At 43.8% G+C, this 19,408-nt stretch overlaps 2 protein-coding genes across 2 annotated transcripts; both read left to right on the top strand.

The window, feature by feature from the left end:
• Positions 1-1,973: 1,973 nt before the first annotated feature.
• LOC143614734 (cytochrome P450 CYP82D47-like) lies at positions 1,974-4,015 on the top strand. The gene is made up of 2 exons (XM_077088081.1): positions 1,974-2,975; positions 3,248-4,015. The coding sequence occupies exons 1-2, from the start codon at positions 2,019-2,021 to the stop codon at positions 3,869-3,871; spliced, it is 1,581 nt and encodes a 526-aa protein (XP_076944196.1). The 5' UTR covers positions 1,974-2,018; the 3' UTR covers positions 3,872-4,015.
• Positions 4,016-17,066: 13,051 nt separating this feature from the next.
• LOC143614733 (cytochrome P450 CYP82D47-like) lies at positions 17,067-19,108 on the top strand. Its single transcript, XM_077088080.1, has 2 exons — positions 17,067-18,068; positions 18,341-19,108. Exons 1-2 carry the CDS (start codon positions 17,112-17,114, stop codon positions 18,962-18,964), a joined length of 1,581 nt encoding a protein of 526 aa, XP_076944195.1. The 5' UTR covers positions 17,067-17,111; the 3' UTR covers positions 18,965-19,108.
• Positions 19,109-19,408: the final 300 nt, after the last annotated feature.

The raw sequence follows: 19,408 nt of genomic DNA, 5'->3' as shown, positions 1-19,408 counted from the left end.
GTCCTGCGGACGACTGCTTCTTGCCCGTGAGCTCATCCTACTATCACCGGTATACATAGTGTATTCTCCCGGTTGGTAAGTTGAGTCGTAACTGTCAAATTCTTCTAAGTAAAATGGCATCCGCTTATTCATGCGAGGACGAGGACGTAACATCGGTAATTCGCCAAACTCTGGTTCCGTCTGTTGGCTGTAACGGATCTGACTTCCTCTTACTGTTGGTGGACGAGAAGGAGATCTCCTGGGAGATTCCTCATAATTCAAAGTGCGAGCATGAAATCGTTCATCACGTTTTCTGCGCTCATATTCAGCCACCAAACTTTGTTGTTGCACATGAAGCCACTCCTCGGGAGTTAGCTTTCTAGATTTGGAATTATGCTGATGAGATCTCGCCATGTCAGAGTTGCCTGAATCATCTTCCAGATCCAATACTGACTGGTTTCGGCGAGTCTCTTCTGTAATCCGTATGAGATCACCCAAATTTGAACATTCCGGTGCCGAGCCACGTCCCATGTCTGTGGGAGTGGGACCGGTTGGTGTTGTAACATTTTCCAGGGTAAAACCCCCAGGTGTTACGTCAATGATTCGTGACCCCAGAGTTGTGACACGTTCAAGAGTACGGCCGCTTGGAGTCGTAATACGTGCAAAAACACTAAGACCCAGAGGCGCTTCTGTGTTAGTCACACGTGAATCAGGTGCAGGGGTTCCCGTCGGCCCTTCAGGAAGTTTACTCATATCAAACGAACCAAAAACCAACGAAAAATATTGCTGTTCTAACACAAAACATGGATGACGCCAATGAAGAAACACAGATCCAATCCCCGGGTACGGGTCCTGGATCTAGTGAGTCCACAGGGTAAGATACGATCCCAAAGTCCAATGACCGGAACCTGCAAAACAGACACCGTGAGTCTCGTTACAGGAAGGACAAGAGGGGGGTCTTCCTGTAACCACCCTCCGGCGTGAGAATCAGTAACGTTCGTAAACGGAGAAAGTACTGAAGTAAATAGACTAAGTGTAGTCATAATGTAGGTGAGTGAATGAATACCTCATACCGTTTGATAAGGTATTTATAGCCGAAGGACGTAGGAAGAATGATTGGGCCAGCTGTCCTCTTCTAGAAGATTTTTGATAACTGCCTAGACGCGTGTCCTCTTATGATAGGTTGAGCTATACGTCCCATGTGCATGGGTATAACAACCTGGACACGTGTCATCTATTGATAGGATGGATCGCATCCTGGCCATATGCACGGTTATAACAACCTGGCCAGGTGTCTCTGTTCATTGGTTGATATATTACGTATTCCCCAAGTAAGAATCGCGATCCTCCTTCTAGAGAGTGGTTGATTGGTGACAGCTGTCTCGCTGGTATTGTTTTCCAGTTATTTAGGCGGACAGGTGTCTTGTCCTGCGGATGCCATTTGAGGATACCAGGATGCTTCCGCGTGTGTTATGAGGACGTTCTTCCTCTATTGCGATATGCGGGTAATTCATATGTTCCGCGGGTGGCCTATTAGAGGTTCCTCTGCGACCCGCGGGTGATACTTAAGGGTATTTGAGTCTTTTTGGTACCCTACCTCTATACATATATATTTTTTTTGGAACGGCACCATCCATATATATTTATTTTGGAGGTTTCCTTTTTCCCTTAATATATTACTTTACGTGATGAAATTTAAAAGTTGATCGTATTGATATAGAAATTCTTGACACTTTAAATTTTAATGCTTGATTATACTATTTAAAAGTAGATTATATTAAGAAAAGACAGGGTGTTTGAAACTAAAGAGTGGTAGTTAAAGCTTTTTTTATGATAATTTGTCTTGCTTCCGAATTATAGAAGTATATAATTACAAGAAAATAGACTTACCCAGGCCATAAAGTCTCCTCTTATCTTAATTTCCTTTCAAAAAATGACAAATTTGAATTAGATAACAAAACCTCACTCTATATGCATAATCATAAAACTCATGGTTCATATCACATAATCAGAAGGTTCACACAAAAATTAATCTCTTCATGGATTTCTTCTCCTTACTTCAAAATTACACTCTCTTAGCAGGAGCTTCAGCTCTAATAATAGCCCTTTACATCCTACCGTTCATGATACCTAAAACCACAAAACACATACCGGTGCCTCAAGCAAGTGGTGCGTGGCCTATAGTAGGTCACTTGAACCTTTTCAATGGATCATCGGACCTTCCGCACCGAGCCTTGGCAACCATGGCTGTCAAATATGGACCTATCTTTACCGTCAGGCTCGGAATACATAGAGTCTTGATGGTGAATAGTTGGCAGGTTGCTAAGGAGATTTTTACAACCCATGATGTAATTATTTCTAATCGTCCAAAATACCTAGCGTCTAAGATCTTGGGTTATAACAATGGGATGTTTGGTTTTACGCCTTATGGTCCATATTGGCGTGAAATGCGTAGGATTATTTCTTTAGAGCTGTTATCAAATCGTCGTCTTGAGAAGCTTAAGCATGTTCGAATATCTGAACTGGATAACTCGATCAAAAACTTGTATGAGCTTTGGAGGGAGAAAAGGGATGATCAAAGACAAGTACTTGTGGAGATGAAGAAATGGTTTGGAGAATTTAACATTAACGTGATTCTAAGAATGGTTGTGGGAAAGCGGTATAGTGGAGCTGCGAGTAGCGAAGAAGAGGAAGAGATGAAAAGGTCTCGTGAAGTTATGAGGAATTTTTTTCATTTCTTGGGGCTTTTTGTAGCCGCAGACGCCCTTCCTTTCTTAGGATGGTTGGATTTGGGTGGCCATGAGAAGGCCATGAAAAAGGTTGCACAAGAAATTGATAGTATGGCGGAAAAGTGGTTGCATGAACACCGTAGTAAGAGGAACTCTTGTGAATCTGTTGAGGAGAAAGATTTCATGGATGTGCTGATATCGGCTGTAGATTCTTCAGAAGGCCTAACGGAATATGACTCCGATACTATTATCAAGTCAGCGACCATGGTAAGTTGCGTATTTTTTTTATTAACTATTTTGTAAGATATTATGGTACAAATAGTAGAGTAGATATAACATTTGTCGTTCAAGGAAAAAAAGATACTATGGTTCAAGTAACTATTTAGGACCAAACGTGTGACAACAACGCATGCACATAAAGAATGAATTCTGAAATTTTCATAGCTTTAAGTAAGATTTTTGCAATAAAAACTATAGGATGAAAAATGAAACTTGCTTTAGTTTTTTATGGTACTCGACCGTGATAAGAAATATTGCAGGTTTTGATTGCAAGCAGTGCAGATACAACCACAGTGATGCTAACATGGGCTCTCTCACTATTATTGAATAATTCTCATTCTCTCAAGAAAACACAAGAAGAACTTGACCTGGTTGTCGGACGGGATAGACAAGTAAATGAATCAGATATCACGAATCTGGTCTATCTACAAGCCGTAGTAAAGGAAACGTTGCGGCTATACCCAGCGGGACGGCTTGGAGGTTTAAGACAATTTTCTGAAGATTGCACAGTCGCTGGCTATCATGTCCCAAAAGGCACATGGTTGATGGTCAACCTATGGAAACTTCAACAGGACCCGGAAATATGGTCAAATCCATTAGAATTTAAACCAGAGAGATTTCTAGATGAGAATCATAAGCATGTTGATGTTATAGGATCACACTTTGAGTTGATCCCGTTCGGTGCTGGAAGGAGGTGTTGTCCTGGGATATCTTTGGCACTTCAAGTGTTACATTTGGTTTTAGCTACTTTGCTACAGAATTTTGATATAAGTACACCAGGTGGTGCACCAGTGGATATGACTGAGGCAATTGGAATGACAAATGCCAAGGTATCTCCCCTTGAAGTTCTAATATCCCCACGAATGTCATCCACTACTTTTTAATATTATTCTGTGGAAAAAAAAAGTATATCAGACCATGCTTACTGTAATTTATGTGATGTCATTGTAAAATATTTCGGACTCTTAAGTCAGATAGATGTTTACATGAAATAAATCTGGCTAGGATATTGTCATCAAGAAAAGGTCAACATGTCTATTATTCTCTCATAATGGTCCAATGTGGTGGGCTGGTGGCTGATTAGTTTATATTATCTATATTTTTGGCATATAACCAAAATTCCACATTGATCACAAAAGCCGTTAAATCAAGTGTCTTTGTTAACCGATGATTTTGAAAAAAGTAAAGCATATATCAGTTTAAAGAGACAGAAGAGATAATTTCAAACATACATCATTCGCCTAGTTAAAGTCTCACAGATTATAAGTTTTATCTACAGTTTAAACTAATTAGTATTTATGATCAGTTTGTTTATGTTTATCGGTTGGATTTTGTTTGAATTCTTATTACATTAGGATTGGTTGGATGTTTAGTATAGAGAAAAGATCCGATACAATAATGCCTTAACGTACAATAGGTATGCGAATCCATTTTTTGTCATGAAATCGATCCATGAAATCACATCCAAACATTTCGGAATCGTCAATGCATATCCAATTAATTATTGGTTCACCGAAAAAAACAGTTTTGTATGGTTAATCGATCAATTTTTCATTTTTTTCACGAAAACCGTTTTTGAGCATTTTCTAAGCATTTCAAGGTTTTGGTTGAGTGTTTTAGTTTTTTGTGAGCGTTTCTGAGCGTTTTAGGTTTTTGCCTTTGTTTTTTTTCTTAAAACGTCTCGCGTACCTATCATGTAAGGCATTATCGTACAGTAACTGCACCCGTTTAGTATAAATATAGGTCTAGGCGAGGCATTAGTTTTTCTAAAAAATGTTTTCTTAACTAGCAAACTAACGACATAAGTGTAGGCAGGTGCAACTATCAGACGTGTAGTACAGGCGGCTTATAGCTAGAGTTTAAACCGGATGTCTGTAGTATAAATCGTGCGTTGATCCGTGGAGACTTTTATGATTATTAGATCTACTAAATTGAAATAATAATAATAAAATACTTACTTTTGTTAGTTTCCATTAAGGCGAGGGATCCTCCCACACCACCCATGATCTTCACACACCACTTTTTTTATACGGCTCGTATAGAGCTATACGGTCGTATAGCACCTGAATCGTGTCAGTTTGTGTCTAATGTTGTCGGCCATCTTTTATAGTGCCTCGTATAATCTTATACGGGTCGTATAGGCCTATACGGTCGTATAGAAACTTTTTTTTAAAAAAAATGATGACCATATATCTAAAATATGTGATTTATATGGGTCGTATCTGGCTCGTTTATCTTAACGGGCTTAAATGTTGAGCTCAAGCTTAGCTCGTCAAAAGTTCAAGACTGTTTGTGGCTGGTTGACCCAACTTGTTTATTATTAAATTTTCTAAAAAAATTTAAGGTTTTTTAATATTCTAGGCATATTTATAGCTTACATATAATAAAAATTTTACTTTCAGCCTAATATTACATTCAGTCAAATTACTTTGAGCCTAATCTTATCAATCACTATAAAAATCTTCCATGTTTTAAGTTTAGAGAACTGAAAATCATTCTATACGGGTCGTATAGCACTATACGACTCATATAGGCTCGTATAGTCGTTTTCTGGCAGTGATTAAGCCAATCTGAATGTTTCTGCAAATGTTTTATATACGGTCGTATAGCCTTATACAACCGTATAGGTTTTTATGGCTTGTCAGAGAGCAATACGAGACATTTAATGCCTATACGGCTCGTATAGGCCTATACGGTCGTATAGGCTGCAAAAAGCTGTTTTTTTTCCTATGTCTGTCATTCGTACCCTATACGGCCGTATAGGCCTATACAAACCGTGTAGACATGTGAGGGTGATGTATGAGGATCACATCCTTTCCATTAATCATCCGAGGGTGTTATGAACCATATTAGTGAGCCCAAACTACTAGCCCATTTTAAGAAACCCGGTAAGCTAATATGTAAGTGGAAACAATCGCGGTATATAAATGTGACAAAACGAGAGTCTTGGTGATGGACGCCCAAGTATTGAAGAGCGTGTCATGTTATATATGGAGGCTCATGATCGTACTTCCAAAGGTGGCACACGAAAACGGGCATAACTTGACTACGAAGCTCCGTTTCAAGCCCACGACCAGTTAAATCGAAGCTTGAGACGAGAAGCACGTTGTGGCAAACAGCCAACGGCGGTTTGTCGCTTGTCCGAAGCCTAAAACGCCTCATCACTTGGGGGATGAATGAAAATTGTTAGCAAAGTGGCGTCTTTTCCCATCTCAAACTCTGATTTTGTTCTCCTATCTTCTTTCTACTGGATATTACTTTCTTCCTTGTAATTTCCTTTCGCGGTTGATTGCTTAATGAATCAGAGTTGAATATTATCAATTGAATTTTCTTACTAACTGCATTGAGAAGTAATCATTTCATAGGGAGTTGACCCCAAGTACATCATTGGGGATTAAAACGGTGTAGTGCTAACCATGGTGGTGAGGAAGAGAGAGAGAGAGAGAGAGAGAGAGAGAGATGAAGAAGTCATGGGGAAAACGATATAGTTGAGCTACAAATAGTGAAGAAGACAGAGAGAGATGAAGAAGTCTCGTTAAGCTATGAGGGTTTTTTTTTTCATTTCTTGGGGCTTTTTGTAATGGTAGGTGCACTTCCTTATCTAGGATGGTTGGATTTGGGATGCCATGAGAAGGCCATGAAAAGAGTCGTAAAATAAATTGATAGTATGTTGGGAAAATGGTTGTATGAACACCATAGTAAGCGGAACTCTGGTGAAACTGTTGTGGAGAAAGATTTTATAGATGTGATGATATCGGCTGTAGATTCTACAGAAGGCCTAACGGGGTATGATTCTGATACTATTATTAAGTCAACTGAAGAAACACCAGTCGAACCCAGTCAGATTATAAGTAACCTGAGGGTTAGATAGACGTTTCCCACGAGGGGTTAGTTCCGGCAAGATGGTTCTTCCGATAACCTGCAAAACAGACACCGTGAGCTCGTCACTAAGAATGGGGGGGGGTTCCTCCTTGTGACCACCCTCCGGCGTGAGAATCAGTCTATATTACTCTTTGAATATAAAAGTATGTTATTAATACTAGAGCAGTTATCAGGTAAATTATACAAGATATTAGATTATGTAAGATGATAAAATGATAATACCATTTGATGTCTTTTATAGCCGAAGGTGGGTTTCCAAGGAGGTTTAGCCGGCCTAGTACTCCACCAACTGTGGCCTACGCACGTGCTCTGCTGGTAATTGGTGGATAGGTAGCGGCTGACAGTGACCAGGCGTGCTGTTCACTTTTCCTTTTCCACCAACTACAGGCTAGGCACGTGGTATGGCAGGAGTTGGTGAGTAGGCGGCGGCTATTGGTCACAGTGCTGTGGCGTGTTGTCAGCCATGCTGCTGTCAGTGAGCTGTCGTATCTTTGGTCAGATCTTTTGTCCATACCTCGTCAGGTATCACGAAAGATCCTCCATTATTATACGGACTGCTCATTTAGGCGGGAGTTTCCCCCCTCCCGCCTTTATGCGGGGATGTTCCCGACTTTGCTCATTCCTTCTTCAGGTGACTACTGAATTATTACGAGTTTGAGCCTTATGCGTGTAGCCATGCTGCGCGTGTGGCCAGTCCCTAATGGCGGGTACCCACACCTGCGGGAACAGGCGGGTTACTTGGAAACCATAGGGAGGCATTTCCTGCGGGACCAGCTTGCGTACCGCATGTGAGGTCGTCACAACTCTGAGCGTGGTGGGTCCTGCGGGTTTGGTAGGTCGCGGCGCAGACGTCTCTATGGTGAAGTCTGCGGGTTCAACTGCGCAGACGTCCGTTTAAGGAGTCTTGCGTGTTCAACTGCGCAGACGTCTCCTTTAAGGAAGTCTTGCGGGTCCTAACCACCTCTGCTGGGACCTACCTCTTCAAGTCCCCCCAGTCCAATGTTCTTCTCATGAGTGTTTAATAAAGTGAGGTGAACTTTTGGACTTTAAGCAAGGGTTTTTGAAAAGGGTTTAGTTTTATGGGTTTTCCGCGGGAAGTCTTACCTACGGGTTTCCCAATGTCACGCAGAATTTCCCAATGTTCTGCTTGATCTCTGGGATGATGCGGATAGGTCTGTAACCTCCCCGCAAGTCAGGAGCGTTTAGAACCTTTTGTGTAGATTCTCCATGAGGTCTTGGTGGTTTTGAACATAGTGATCAATCATGTTATAACCACCAATTCCATCCTGAAGTTTCAAACAATCTAGTTCTTGACGTTCCCGCTATGCGGGGATGTTAATCCCGTTTCTGCAAGCATGGCCCAGAAGATCCTTCTTGGTTTCAATTCCCATGGAGTGCTCGGTATGCGAAGGGTTTTGCCTTGACGTTGTACCCGCACTTCGTCTTATTAGTTACTTTACTCCCAAGGTATCCCTGGCGTTAAATCCCTGCAGGGCTAGGTGCGTGAAGGGTTTTGCCTTAACACTGTACCCGCACCTGACTTATGGTTGCCGAGGTGTTCCTGGCGTTTAATCCACTGCGGGTGCTAGGTATGTGAAGGGTTTTGCCTTAACACTGTACCCGCGCCCGACTTACAATTGGGTGCCGAGGTATGACTTTTTAGGTATGTGAAGGGTTTTGCCTTAACACTGTACCTGTGCCCGTTTTGTAGTTGGGTGGAATGCCAAGATATTCTCGGCTTCACTTCCCTGCGGGTGCTAGGTATGTGAAGTGTACACTGTACCCGCACCTGACTTCATAATTGGGTTTTTCCGGTTTCCGTGCCCTGCGGGTGCTAGGTATGTGAAGGGTTTTGCCTTTACACTGTACCCGCACCCGGCTTCATAATTGGGTTTTTCCGGTTTCCGTGCCCTGCGGGTGCTAGATATGTGAAGGGTTTTGCCTTTACACTGTACCCGCACCCGCCTTCATAATTGGGTTTTTCCTGCTTACTTTTCGAATCTTTGGGATTTGCGCATGCATATTTAAATTTATTTTAGCGCTTTTCCCCATATTCAGGATAGGTTAACCGTTCATCGCGTCGTTGTCAATAGATCTAGGTACCTTTCATGATTTATGCGGTTAAAACCTGCATTTTCATTTAGGGTGACCGACATAGCTGACTGACCTGCGTGAAGGTTTTCTATTCTTTGGGTTAATGCGGGTTTTGCCGCTTTCCCCATGCAACGACTTTCGCACTTATGTACGCGGTGAAGACCGACATATCCGTGTGAACAGTTTACATATGAATGCAAAACCATTAACGTCGATGTTTTAAGGAGAATCATTTCCATTAAAGGCGGCTCTTGGCCGGTACAAACTTGGAATTGATCTACATGTAACATTTGCGTAATTGAGCTCCGTTCCATGTTCGTGGGACGGGAGTGCCATCGAGCCTTTCAAGCCGGTATGCGCCCTTTCCCAGAACTTCTTTGATAATGTACGGCCCTTCCCAGACCGGTGCCAGTTTTCCTGGGCGTTCTTGGTTTGAAGCCTCGTTGTTACGCAATATGTAGTCTCCTACATTGAAGTTGCACAGCTTCACCCGCGTGTTGTAGTACTTTTGCATTTGTCGTTTGTAATTCTCTTCACGCGCTGCAGCTAAGTCTCTGCGCTCCTCGGTCAGCATAAGGTCTAACCGTCTCTCCGCGTCGTTGTCCTCTGGTTTCATCATGACCCTTGGTGAAGGTAGACCGATTTCGACCGGGACCATGGCTTCGGTGCCATAAGTGAGGCTGAACGGTGTTTCTCCTGTACTTGTCTTTTTCATTGTTCTATGAGCCCACAGTACATGTGGAACTTCGTCCACCCAGCCAGATCTGTGTTTCAGCAACCTTCTCTTTATGCCATCAACGATGCTCCTATTTGCTCTTTCTACCTCACCATTACCCTGCGGGTGTGCCACTGAGGTAAAGGTATGGGTGATTTGAAGTTCTTTTAGCCACCGTTGTAGGTTCTTGTCAGCAAAGTTGGTGCCGTTATCGCTCACCAAGTTTTGTGGAAGCCCGAAACGACAGATGATAAACTCCCAAATAAATTTTTTGATATGTTTTGCCGTCGTTTGGGCTAAGGGTTTTGCCTCTATCCACTTGGTGAAGTAATCGATGGCCACCACTAGGAATTGAACGTTTCCTGCTGCTGTAGGGAATGGGCCTGTCACATCGATGGCCCACTTCTGAAATGGCCATGAAGAGGTGACTGGAACAAGATCATTCTTCGGGCGATGCGTGTTAGGTGCGTAGAGCTGACAAGATCTGCACCTTCTGATGTATGTCAGCGCATCCGTATGCATCCCCGGCCAAAAGTATCCCGCGTTGTTCAGTTTGGCTACAACTGCGCGTGGACCTGCATGTATCCCGCAGATGCCTTCGTGTACCTCCCTTAGGAGGTAGTTAGCATCTTGGTCGTCAACGCATCTTAGGAGGGGGCCAAGAAAGTTACGTCTGTAAAGTATGTCATCGATGAGTTGATAATTCAGTGCTTTACAGCGTAGTTTTCTCGCCTGTGCTTTTGACTCTGGCAGTATACCCGCCGCAAGGTAATTTATTATTGGTGTCATCCATGTTTCCGTGCCGGTTTGGATGACACATACCTCTTTGTGCGGGACTGATGGTGCGCCGAGGAGTTCGATGCGGATATCTTTTCCCAGATGGGTGAAAGCCAGTGACGCGAGCTTACTTAACGCGTCCGCAGACTTGTTTTTGCTACGCTTGACGTGTATGACTTTACAACTGTTAAAATCGCGCATGAGGGTTTTTGCTTGAGCGAGGTACAGGGCCATTGTGTCGTTCACTGCCGTGTACATCCCGTTAATCTGATTGGCGACTAGCATGGAATCTACATGGGCTTCCAAGTTTTTCACTCCCATCTTACGCGCAATCCTTAACCCGGCCAAAAATGCTTCATATTCAGCTTCGTTATTCGTGCTTGGGAAGTCTAGCCGAATAGCATAAGTGTACTCTTGGCCTGTTGGACTGGTCAGCTTTAACCCTGCGCTTGAGCCCTCGCTGCTGGACGCTCCATCAGTGTAAAGTCGCCAGATCTCGTCGATGTCTTGTGCTGGAGAGGGTTGAGCCTCGTCCTGGCACTCCTTCTCTCGCGATGCGGGGACCTCGGCAATAAAGTCTGCCAGGACCTGGCCTTTTATGGCTGGTCGTGGCTTGTATTTTATTGCATATTCCCCCAATTCTATTGCCCACTTGGCTAGGCGTCCCGACAGTTCGGGTTTGCCCAAAACGTTTGCAAGTTTATAGTTGGTGAGAATAGTAATTGGGTGACCTTGGAAATATCGTCTTAGCCTGCGTGAAGCCTGCACCAGCGCTAAGACTAATTTCTCCAGGGTAGAATACCGAGTTTCAGCGTCTGTTAGGAGGCGGCTGACATAGTAGATTGGCATCTGGATGCCTTTTCGCTCGACTAACAGGACGGCCCCGGTCGCTCTGTCTGTTGCGGAGAGGTATAGGATTAACTCCTCTCCCGCTTCTGGTGCCGTGAGCGTTGGAAGTTCGATCAAGCGTGACCGAATTTCCTGAAAAGCTGCTTCCGCTTCTGGTGTCCAGCGGAAGTGCGTTTTCTTTAAACAGTTTCTCAGGGTCGACACGAACGGGAACGCCCTTTCCGCATGATTTGCCAAGAAGCGGTTAAGCGCAACTAGGCGTCCGTTCAGTGTCTGAGCTTGCTTGATGGTAGTAGGTGATTCCATTTTGACAATGGCCTCGACCTTTTCAGGGTTCGCTCTGAAGCCATCTTTTGTAACGATGACTCCTAAGAACTTCCCTTCTTCCATCCCGAAAGAACATTTGCTCGGGTTAAGCTTCATGTTTATCCTCCTGAGAGTGTTGAATGTTTCTTCGATGTCTTTCAACATCGCTTACGGGTCAAGACTTTTGATGACCAGATCATCCATGTATACTTCCAGGTTTCTTCCGATTTGGGCGTGAAACTCTTTGTCCATTAGGCGTTGATATGTGGACCCGGCATTCTTAAGTCCGAATGGCATCATTTGATAACAGAATGTGCCATCGGGCGTCCGAAATGCGGTCTTATCTTGATCGTCAACGACCATGTGGATTTGATGGTATCCTTTATACGCATCAAGGAAGCATTTAAGGCGAAACGGTGCTAACGAATCTACCTTGAGGTCAATTTCGGGTAACGGGTAACAATCTTTGGGGCATGCTTTGTTCAGATCTTTGAAATCTATACACATGCGCCATTGTTTGTTAGCCTTCGGTACCATAACGGGATTTGCAACCCAAGTTTGGTATCTGCTAACGCGCACGATGCCCGCGTCAAGGAGTTCCTTGACCTGGGTTCTACACGCGTTAGCTTGCTCTGCCCCCATTACTCTACGCTTTTGTATGACCGGCGTAAAAGCCGGGTCACATTTGAGCTTATGCTCCGCTTTATCTCGAGGTACACCAGTCATGTCTGCTGGTTTCCATGCGAAGATATCAGCGTTTTTCTGTAGTAAGCGCTTGAGTAAGGTGCGTGCGGGGTCAGTGATTGTTGGGCCAATGGTGACCGCCTGATCGGGGTATTTGACATTGAAAGCCCATTCTTCTGGTTCGGTGAATGTGCGTTTGGCCATTTTTGGTTTGGGGTTGGAAGAGACAGACGCGATACATACCTGGGGAACGCCGGTGATCATTGCTACACCTGCCACCGTTGGCCATCCCATCATGCCATGGACCGAAGATACAACGGCATTGAACCTTGCCATCCCATCTCTTCCGAAGAGGGTGTCATATGTGTGATGTGGCTTTCTCAAGACAACGAAATCCACATCTTCTGTGCGTGAGCGGTTCCCATCCGTAAGAGTGACGGGGAAAGATAAGATACCCAAGGGGGTGTTCGTGCTGCCATCGAATCCTTCCATCGAGGCGTAGACCGTTTCTAACCGCCCCTTGTCTTCATCATCTAGCTTGTCAAAGAACTGTCTGTACATAACCGTTGATGAAGCGCCGTTGTCAACGAGAGTGCGGGAAGTGATGTAATGCCCCAGCTGGGTTTTGATGATGATAGGGCCCTCTTTGCTGGGTCCTCCTGGCACTCGTGGGAAACGTACCTCGGCCTCTTTCCATGCACATGGTTCTGTCGCTCGTCTCTTCCTACCCATGATGTTACCCTGGACCATATGGATACTGATGTCAACTGGCTTTCGCCCGTTGTTTCTGTATCGGTTGTCATTCTTCCCTCCGTTCTTGATTGATGCCACCAGGTGTCGGAGTCTGCCATCCTTGACAAATGTTTCGATAACATCTTTCAAGGAGGAACACGTTTCAGTATTGTGGCCTTTTATGCCATGGAAGTCACAATACTTGCTTTGATCTGCATCCGGATGTTGCCGGATCTTCGGAGCTCTTGGCCATGGGAGCTTCTCCGTGGCGAATACCTCCGTGACACTTTTAGTGAGTGGTGTCCACCTGGGGTGCTGATCCAACAGCTGTGTATTACCTCTTTCGCCTGCTAAGGAGCGAGAGCTAGATGAGGTGTCAAAGTTTACCCTTGACTGCCACATGTGTAGCTTCCTCCTTTTGTTCCGCTGGGCGATTTGGACATTTTCTCTAGTTCTTTGCGTATAGAAGTCTGTAGTCTTGGGCAGATCTCTACCCAGTTGCTTCTCTGTTTCGGCAAAGCGCTTGGCTGCCGTCATGATGGCATCCCATGTGGATGGCATGCCATCTTTACCCGTCAACGTGCGAATAAGCTCTGGGTAATCCGCGCCTTGAATGAAAGCTGCGCGAACAAGGTCTTCGCTTATAACACCCAGACTCAGCTTCTTTGAGTTAAAGCGAGTAATAAAATCTAGCAAAGGCTCGTCTTTATCTCTAACGCAGTTGAGTATTGTCCATTGTTCTTCAGTATATTTCCTCTGTTGACTGAAGTGTTGGCTGAACTTGTGTTGAAAGTCTGCCCAATCAAAGATGTGGTGGACTGGTAGACGGTCAAACCACGCTCTTGCTGCTCCGACCAGTGTCATCTGGAACATGTAACACCACGTGGGCTCCGTCCAGTTACTGACGGTTGCCCCCGCTATGAATCTGTTCAGATGATCATCCGGGTCGGATATGCCATCGTAGGTGCCAATGTTGGGCATCTGTTTGGCACCTTTTGGGGCGATTGCTTCCGCAATGTCCCTTGCAAACTTGGAAGTTCCTGCGTTTGCAACCGTGGGTCTAAAGGTCTTGGAAAAGTCACGAGACTTTGCCTCAGCGTTCCTTTGTTCGAAAGGTTCCCCGAAATTTCTTGTTCGGAAGTCTGTTCTCTTACGCTTCCCTTTCTCCCTAAGGCGAGGGTTTGCGTCGGAATCAGATTCCTCCCAATCTTCATCCGAGGATTCGCATTCACTGCTCATGTTGAGCTGGTGTGTGCCTCCGAATTCGTAAGCCTGTTGGACGGAACGTAGGCGTTCGTCCAGCTCTGCTTGGAACTTTTTCTGACGTGCCTCTGCCCACGCCTTAACTTCATCAAGAGTTTGGCAGGGGAGCCTCGTTCGTTGTTTCTCTATCTGGGTATCAGTGAATCCCGGTGAACGGTTGTTTGCTGCACTTGCCCCAGCTTGGGTAACTGGGGTAGTGTTCGCAAAGTTTACTGCACTTGCCCCAGCTTGGGTAACTGGGGTAGTGTTTGTAAAAGCTGTGTACTCGGTCTCTCCCCCCGTAGCTGGGGTTGTGATAACCGGAGTCTCTTGGTTACTCGGTTTTGGGACCGGAGTATCCTTAACCATCTTTCCAGAAGTTTTGAAAAAACTGGAGAAAAATAAAGTTCTAGCTTTATGCACGGATGGCGCCAATGAAGAAACACCAGTCGAACCCAGTCAGATTATAAGTAACCTGAGGGTTAGATAGACGTTTCCCACGAGGGGTTAGTTCCGGCAAGATGGTTCTTCCGATAACCTGCAAAACAGACACCGTGAGCTCGTCACTAAGAAAGGGGGGGTTCCTCCTTGTGACCACCCTCCGGCGTGAGAATCAGTCTATATTACTCTTTGAATATAAAAGTATGTTATTAATACTAGAGCAGTTATCAGGTAAATTATACAAGATATTAGATTATGTAAGATGATAAAATGATAATACCATTTGATGTCTTTTATAGCCGAAGGTGGGTTTCCAAGGAGGTTTAGCCGGCCTAGTACTCCACCAACTGTGGCCTACGCACGTGCTCTGCTGGTAATTGGTGGATAGGTAGCGGCTGACAGTGACCAGGCGTGCTGTTCACTTTTCCTTTTCCACCAACTACAGGCTAGGCACGTGGTATGGCAGGAGTTGGTGAGTAGGCGGCGGCTATTGGTCACAGTGCTGTGGCGTGTTGTCAGCCATGCTGCTGTCAGTGAGCTGTCGTATCTTTGGTCAGATCTTTTGTCCATACCTCGTCAGGTATCACGAAAGATCCTCCATTATTAAACGGACTGGCTCATTTAGGCGGGAGTTTTCCCCCTCCCGCCTTTATGCGGGGATGTTCCCGACTTTGCTCATTCCTTCTTCAGGTGACTACTGAATTATTACGAGTTTGAGCCTTATGCGTGTAGCCATGCTGCGCGGGTGGCCAGTCCCTAATGGCGGGTACCCACACCTGCGGGAACAGGCGGGTTACTTGGAAACCATAGGGAGGCATTTCCTGCGGGACCAGCTTGCGTACCGCATGTGAGGTCGTCACAACTCTGAGCGTGGTGGGTCCTGCGGGTTTGGTAGGTCGCGGCGCAGACGTCTCTATGGTGAAGTCTGCGGGTTCAACTGCGCAGACGTCCGTTTAAGGAGTCTTGCGTGTTCAACTGCGCAGACGTCTCCTTTAAGGAAGTCTTGCGGGTCCTAACCACCTCTGCAAAAACACTAAGACCCAGAGGCGCTTCTGTGTTAGTCACACGTGAATCAGGTGCAGGGGTTCCCGTCGGCCCTTCAGGAAGTTTACTCATATCAAACGAACCAAAAACCAACGAAAAATATTGCTGTTCTAACACAAAACATGGATGACGCCAATGAAGAAACACACATCCAATCCCCGGGTACGGGTCCTGGATCTAGTGAGTCCACAGGGTAAGATACGATCCCAAAGTCCAATGACCGGAACCTGCAAAACAGACACCGTGAGTCTCGTTACAGGAAGGACAAGAGGGGGGTCTTCCTGTAACCACCCTCCGGCGTGAGAATCAGTAACGTTCGTAAACGGAGAAAGTACTGAAGTAAATAGACTAAGTGTAGTCATAATGTAGGTGAGTGAATGAATACCTCATACCGTTTGATAAGGTATTTATAGCCGAAGGACGTAGGAAGAATGACTGGGCCAGCTGTCCTCTTCTAGAAGATTTTTGATAACTGCCTAGACGCGTGTCCTCTTATGATAGGTTGAGCTATACGTCCCATGTGCATGGGTATAACAACCTGGACACGTGTCATCTATTGATAGGATGGATCGCATCCTGGCCATATGCACGGTTATAACAACCTGGCCAGGTGTCTCTGTTCATTGGTTGATATATTACGTATTCCCCAAGTAAGAATCGCGATCCTCCTTCTAGAGAGTGGTTGATTGGTGACAGCTGTCTCGCTGGTATTGTTTTCCAGTTATTTAGGCGGACAGGTGTCTTGTCCTGCGGATGCCATTTGAGGATACCAGGATGCTTCCGCGTGTGTTATGAGGACGTTCTTCCTCTATTGCGATATGCGGGTAATTCATATGTTCCGCGGGTGGCCTATTAGAGGTTCCTCTGCGACCCGCGGGTGATACTTAAGGGTATTTGAGTCTTTTTGGTACCCTACCTCTATACATATATATTTTTTTTGGAACGGCACCATCCATATATATTTATTTTGGAGGTTTCCTTTTTCCCTTAATATATTACTTTACGTGATGAAATTTAAAAGTTGATCGTATTGATATAGAAATTCTTGACACTTTAAATTTTAATGCTTGATTATACTATTTAAAAGTAGATTATATTAAGAAAAGACAGGGTGTTTGAAACTAAAGAGTGGTAGTTAAAGCTTTTTTTATGATAATTTGTCTTGCTTCCGAATTATAGAAGTATATAATTACAAGAAAATAGACTTACCCAGGCCATAAAGTCTCCTCTTATCTTAATTTCCTTTCAAAAAATGACAAATTTGAATTAGATAACAAAACCTCACTCTATATGCATAATCATAAAACTCATGGTTCATATCACATAATCAGAAGGTTCACACAAAAATTAATCTCTTCATGGATTTCTTCTCCTTACTTCAAAATTACACTCTCTTAGCAGGAGCTTCAGCTCTAATAATAGCCCTTTACATCCTACCGTTCATGATACCTAAAACCACAAAACACATACCGGTGCCTCAAGCAAGTGGTGCGTGGCCTATAGTAGGTCACTTGAACCTTTTCAATGGATCATCGGACCTTCCGCACCGAGCCTTGGCAACCATGGCTGTCAAATATGGACCTATCTTTACCGTCAGGCTCGGAATACATAGAGTCTTGATGGTGAATAGTTGGCAGGTTGCTAAGGAGATTTTTACAACCCATGATGTAATTATTTCTAATCGTCCAAAATACCTAGCGTCTAAGATCTTGGGTTATAACAATGGGATGTTTGGTTTTACGCCTTATGGTCCATATTGGCGTGAAATGCGTAGGATTATTTCTTTAGAGCTGTTATCAAATCGTCGTCTTGAGAAGCTTAAGCATGTTCGAATATCTGAACTGGATAACTCGATCAAAAACTTGTATGAGCTTTGGAGGGAGAAAAGGGATGATCAAAGACAAGTACTTGTGGAGATGAAGAAATGGTTTGGAGAATTTAACATTAACGTGATTCTAAGAATGGTTGTGGGAAAGCGGTATAGTGGAGCTGCGAGTAGCGAAGAAGAGGAAGAGATGAAAAGGTCTCGTGAAGTTATGAGGAATTTTTTTCATTTCTTGGGGCTTTTTGTAGCCGCAGACGCCCTTCCTTTCTTAGGATGGTTGGATTTGGGTGGCCATGAGAAGGCCATGAAAAAGGTTGCACAAGAAATTGATAGTATGGCGGAAAAGTGGTTGCATGAACACCGTAGTAAGAGGAACTCTTGTGAATCTGTTGAGGAGAAAGATTTCATGGATGTGCTGATATCGGCTGTAGATTCTTCAGAAGGCCTAACGGAATATGACTCCGATACTATTATCAAGTCAGCGACCATGGTAAGTTGCGTATTTTTTTTATTAACTATTTTGTAAGATATTATGGTACAAATAGTAGAGTAGATATAACATTTGTCGTTCAAGGAAAAAAAGATACTATGGTTCAAGTAACTATTTAGGACCAAACGTGTGACAACAACGCATGCACATAAAGAATGAATTCTGAAATTTTCATAGCTTTAAGTAAGATTTTTGCAATAAAAACTATAGGATGAAAAATGAAACTTGCTTTAGTTTTTTATGGTACTCGACCGTGATAAGAAATATTGCAGGTTTTGATTGCAAGCAGTGCAGATACAACCACAGTGATGCTAACATGGGCTCTCTCACTATTATTGAATAATTCTCATTCTCTCAAGAAAACACAAGAAGAACTTGACCTGGTTGTCGGACGGGATAGACAAGTAAATGAATCAGATATCACGAATCTGGTCTATCTACAAGCCGTAGTAAAGGAAACGTTGCGGCTATACCCAGCGGGACGGCTTGGAGGTTTAAGACAATTTTCTGAAGATTGCACAGTCGCTGGCTATCATGTCCCAAAAGGCACATGGTTGATGGTCAACCTATGGAAACTTCAACAGGACCCGGAAATATGGTCAAATCCATTAGAATTTAAACCAGAGAGATTTCTAGATGAGAATCATAAGCATGTTGATGTTATAGGATCACACTTTGAGTTGATCCCGTTCGGTGCTGGAAGGAGGTGTTGTCCTGGGATATCTTTGGCACTTCAAGTGTTACATTTGGTTTTAGCTACTTTGCTACAGAATTTTGATATAAGTACACCAGGTGGTGCACCAGTGGATATGACTGAGGCAATTGGAATGACAAATGCCAAGGTATCTCCCCTTGAAGTTCTAATATCCCCACGAATGTCATCCACTACTTTTTAATATTATTCTGTGGAAAAAAAAAGTATATCAGACCATGCTTACTGTAATTTATGTGATGTCATTGTAAAATATTTCGGACTCTTAAGTCAGATAGATGTTTACATGAAATAAATCTGGCTAGGATATTGTCATCAAGAAAAGGTCAACATGTCTATTATTCTCTCATAATGGTCCAATGTGGTGGGCTGGTGGCTGATTAGTTTATATTATCTATATTTTTGGCATATAACCAAAATTCCACATTGATCACAAAAGCCGTTAAATCAAGTGTCTTTGTTAACCGATGATTTTGAAAAAAGTAAAGCATATATCAGTTTAAAGAGACAGAAGAGATAATTTCAAACATACATCATTCGCCTAGTTAAAGTCTCACAGATTATAAGTTTTATCTACAGTTTAAACTAATTAGTATTTATGATCAGTTTGTTTATGTTTATCGGTTGG

This window comes from Bidens hawaiensis, unplaced genomic scaffold (genome assembly GCF_021521415.1).
Source record: "Bidens hawaiensis isolate Kalapana, Puna unplaced genomic scaffold, B.hawaiensis_p1.1 tig00040830_1, whole genome shotgun sequence".
Lineage (NCBI taxonomy): Eukaryota > Viridiplantae > Streptophyta > Magnoliopsida > Asterales > Asteraceae > Bidens > Bidens hawaiensis.
The sequence above is the reverse complement of the archived record's forward strand: the minus strand, read 5'-3'. Positions and strand labels throughout refer to the sequence as shown.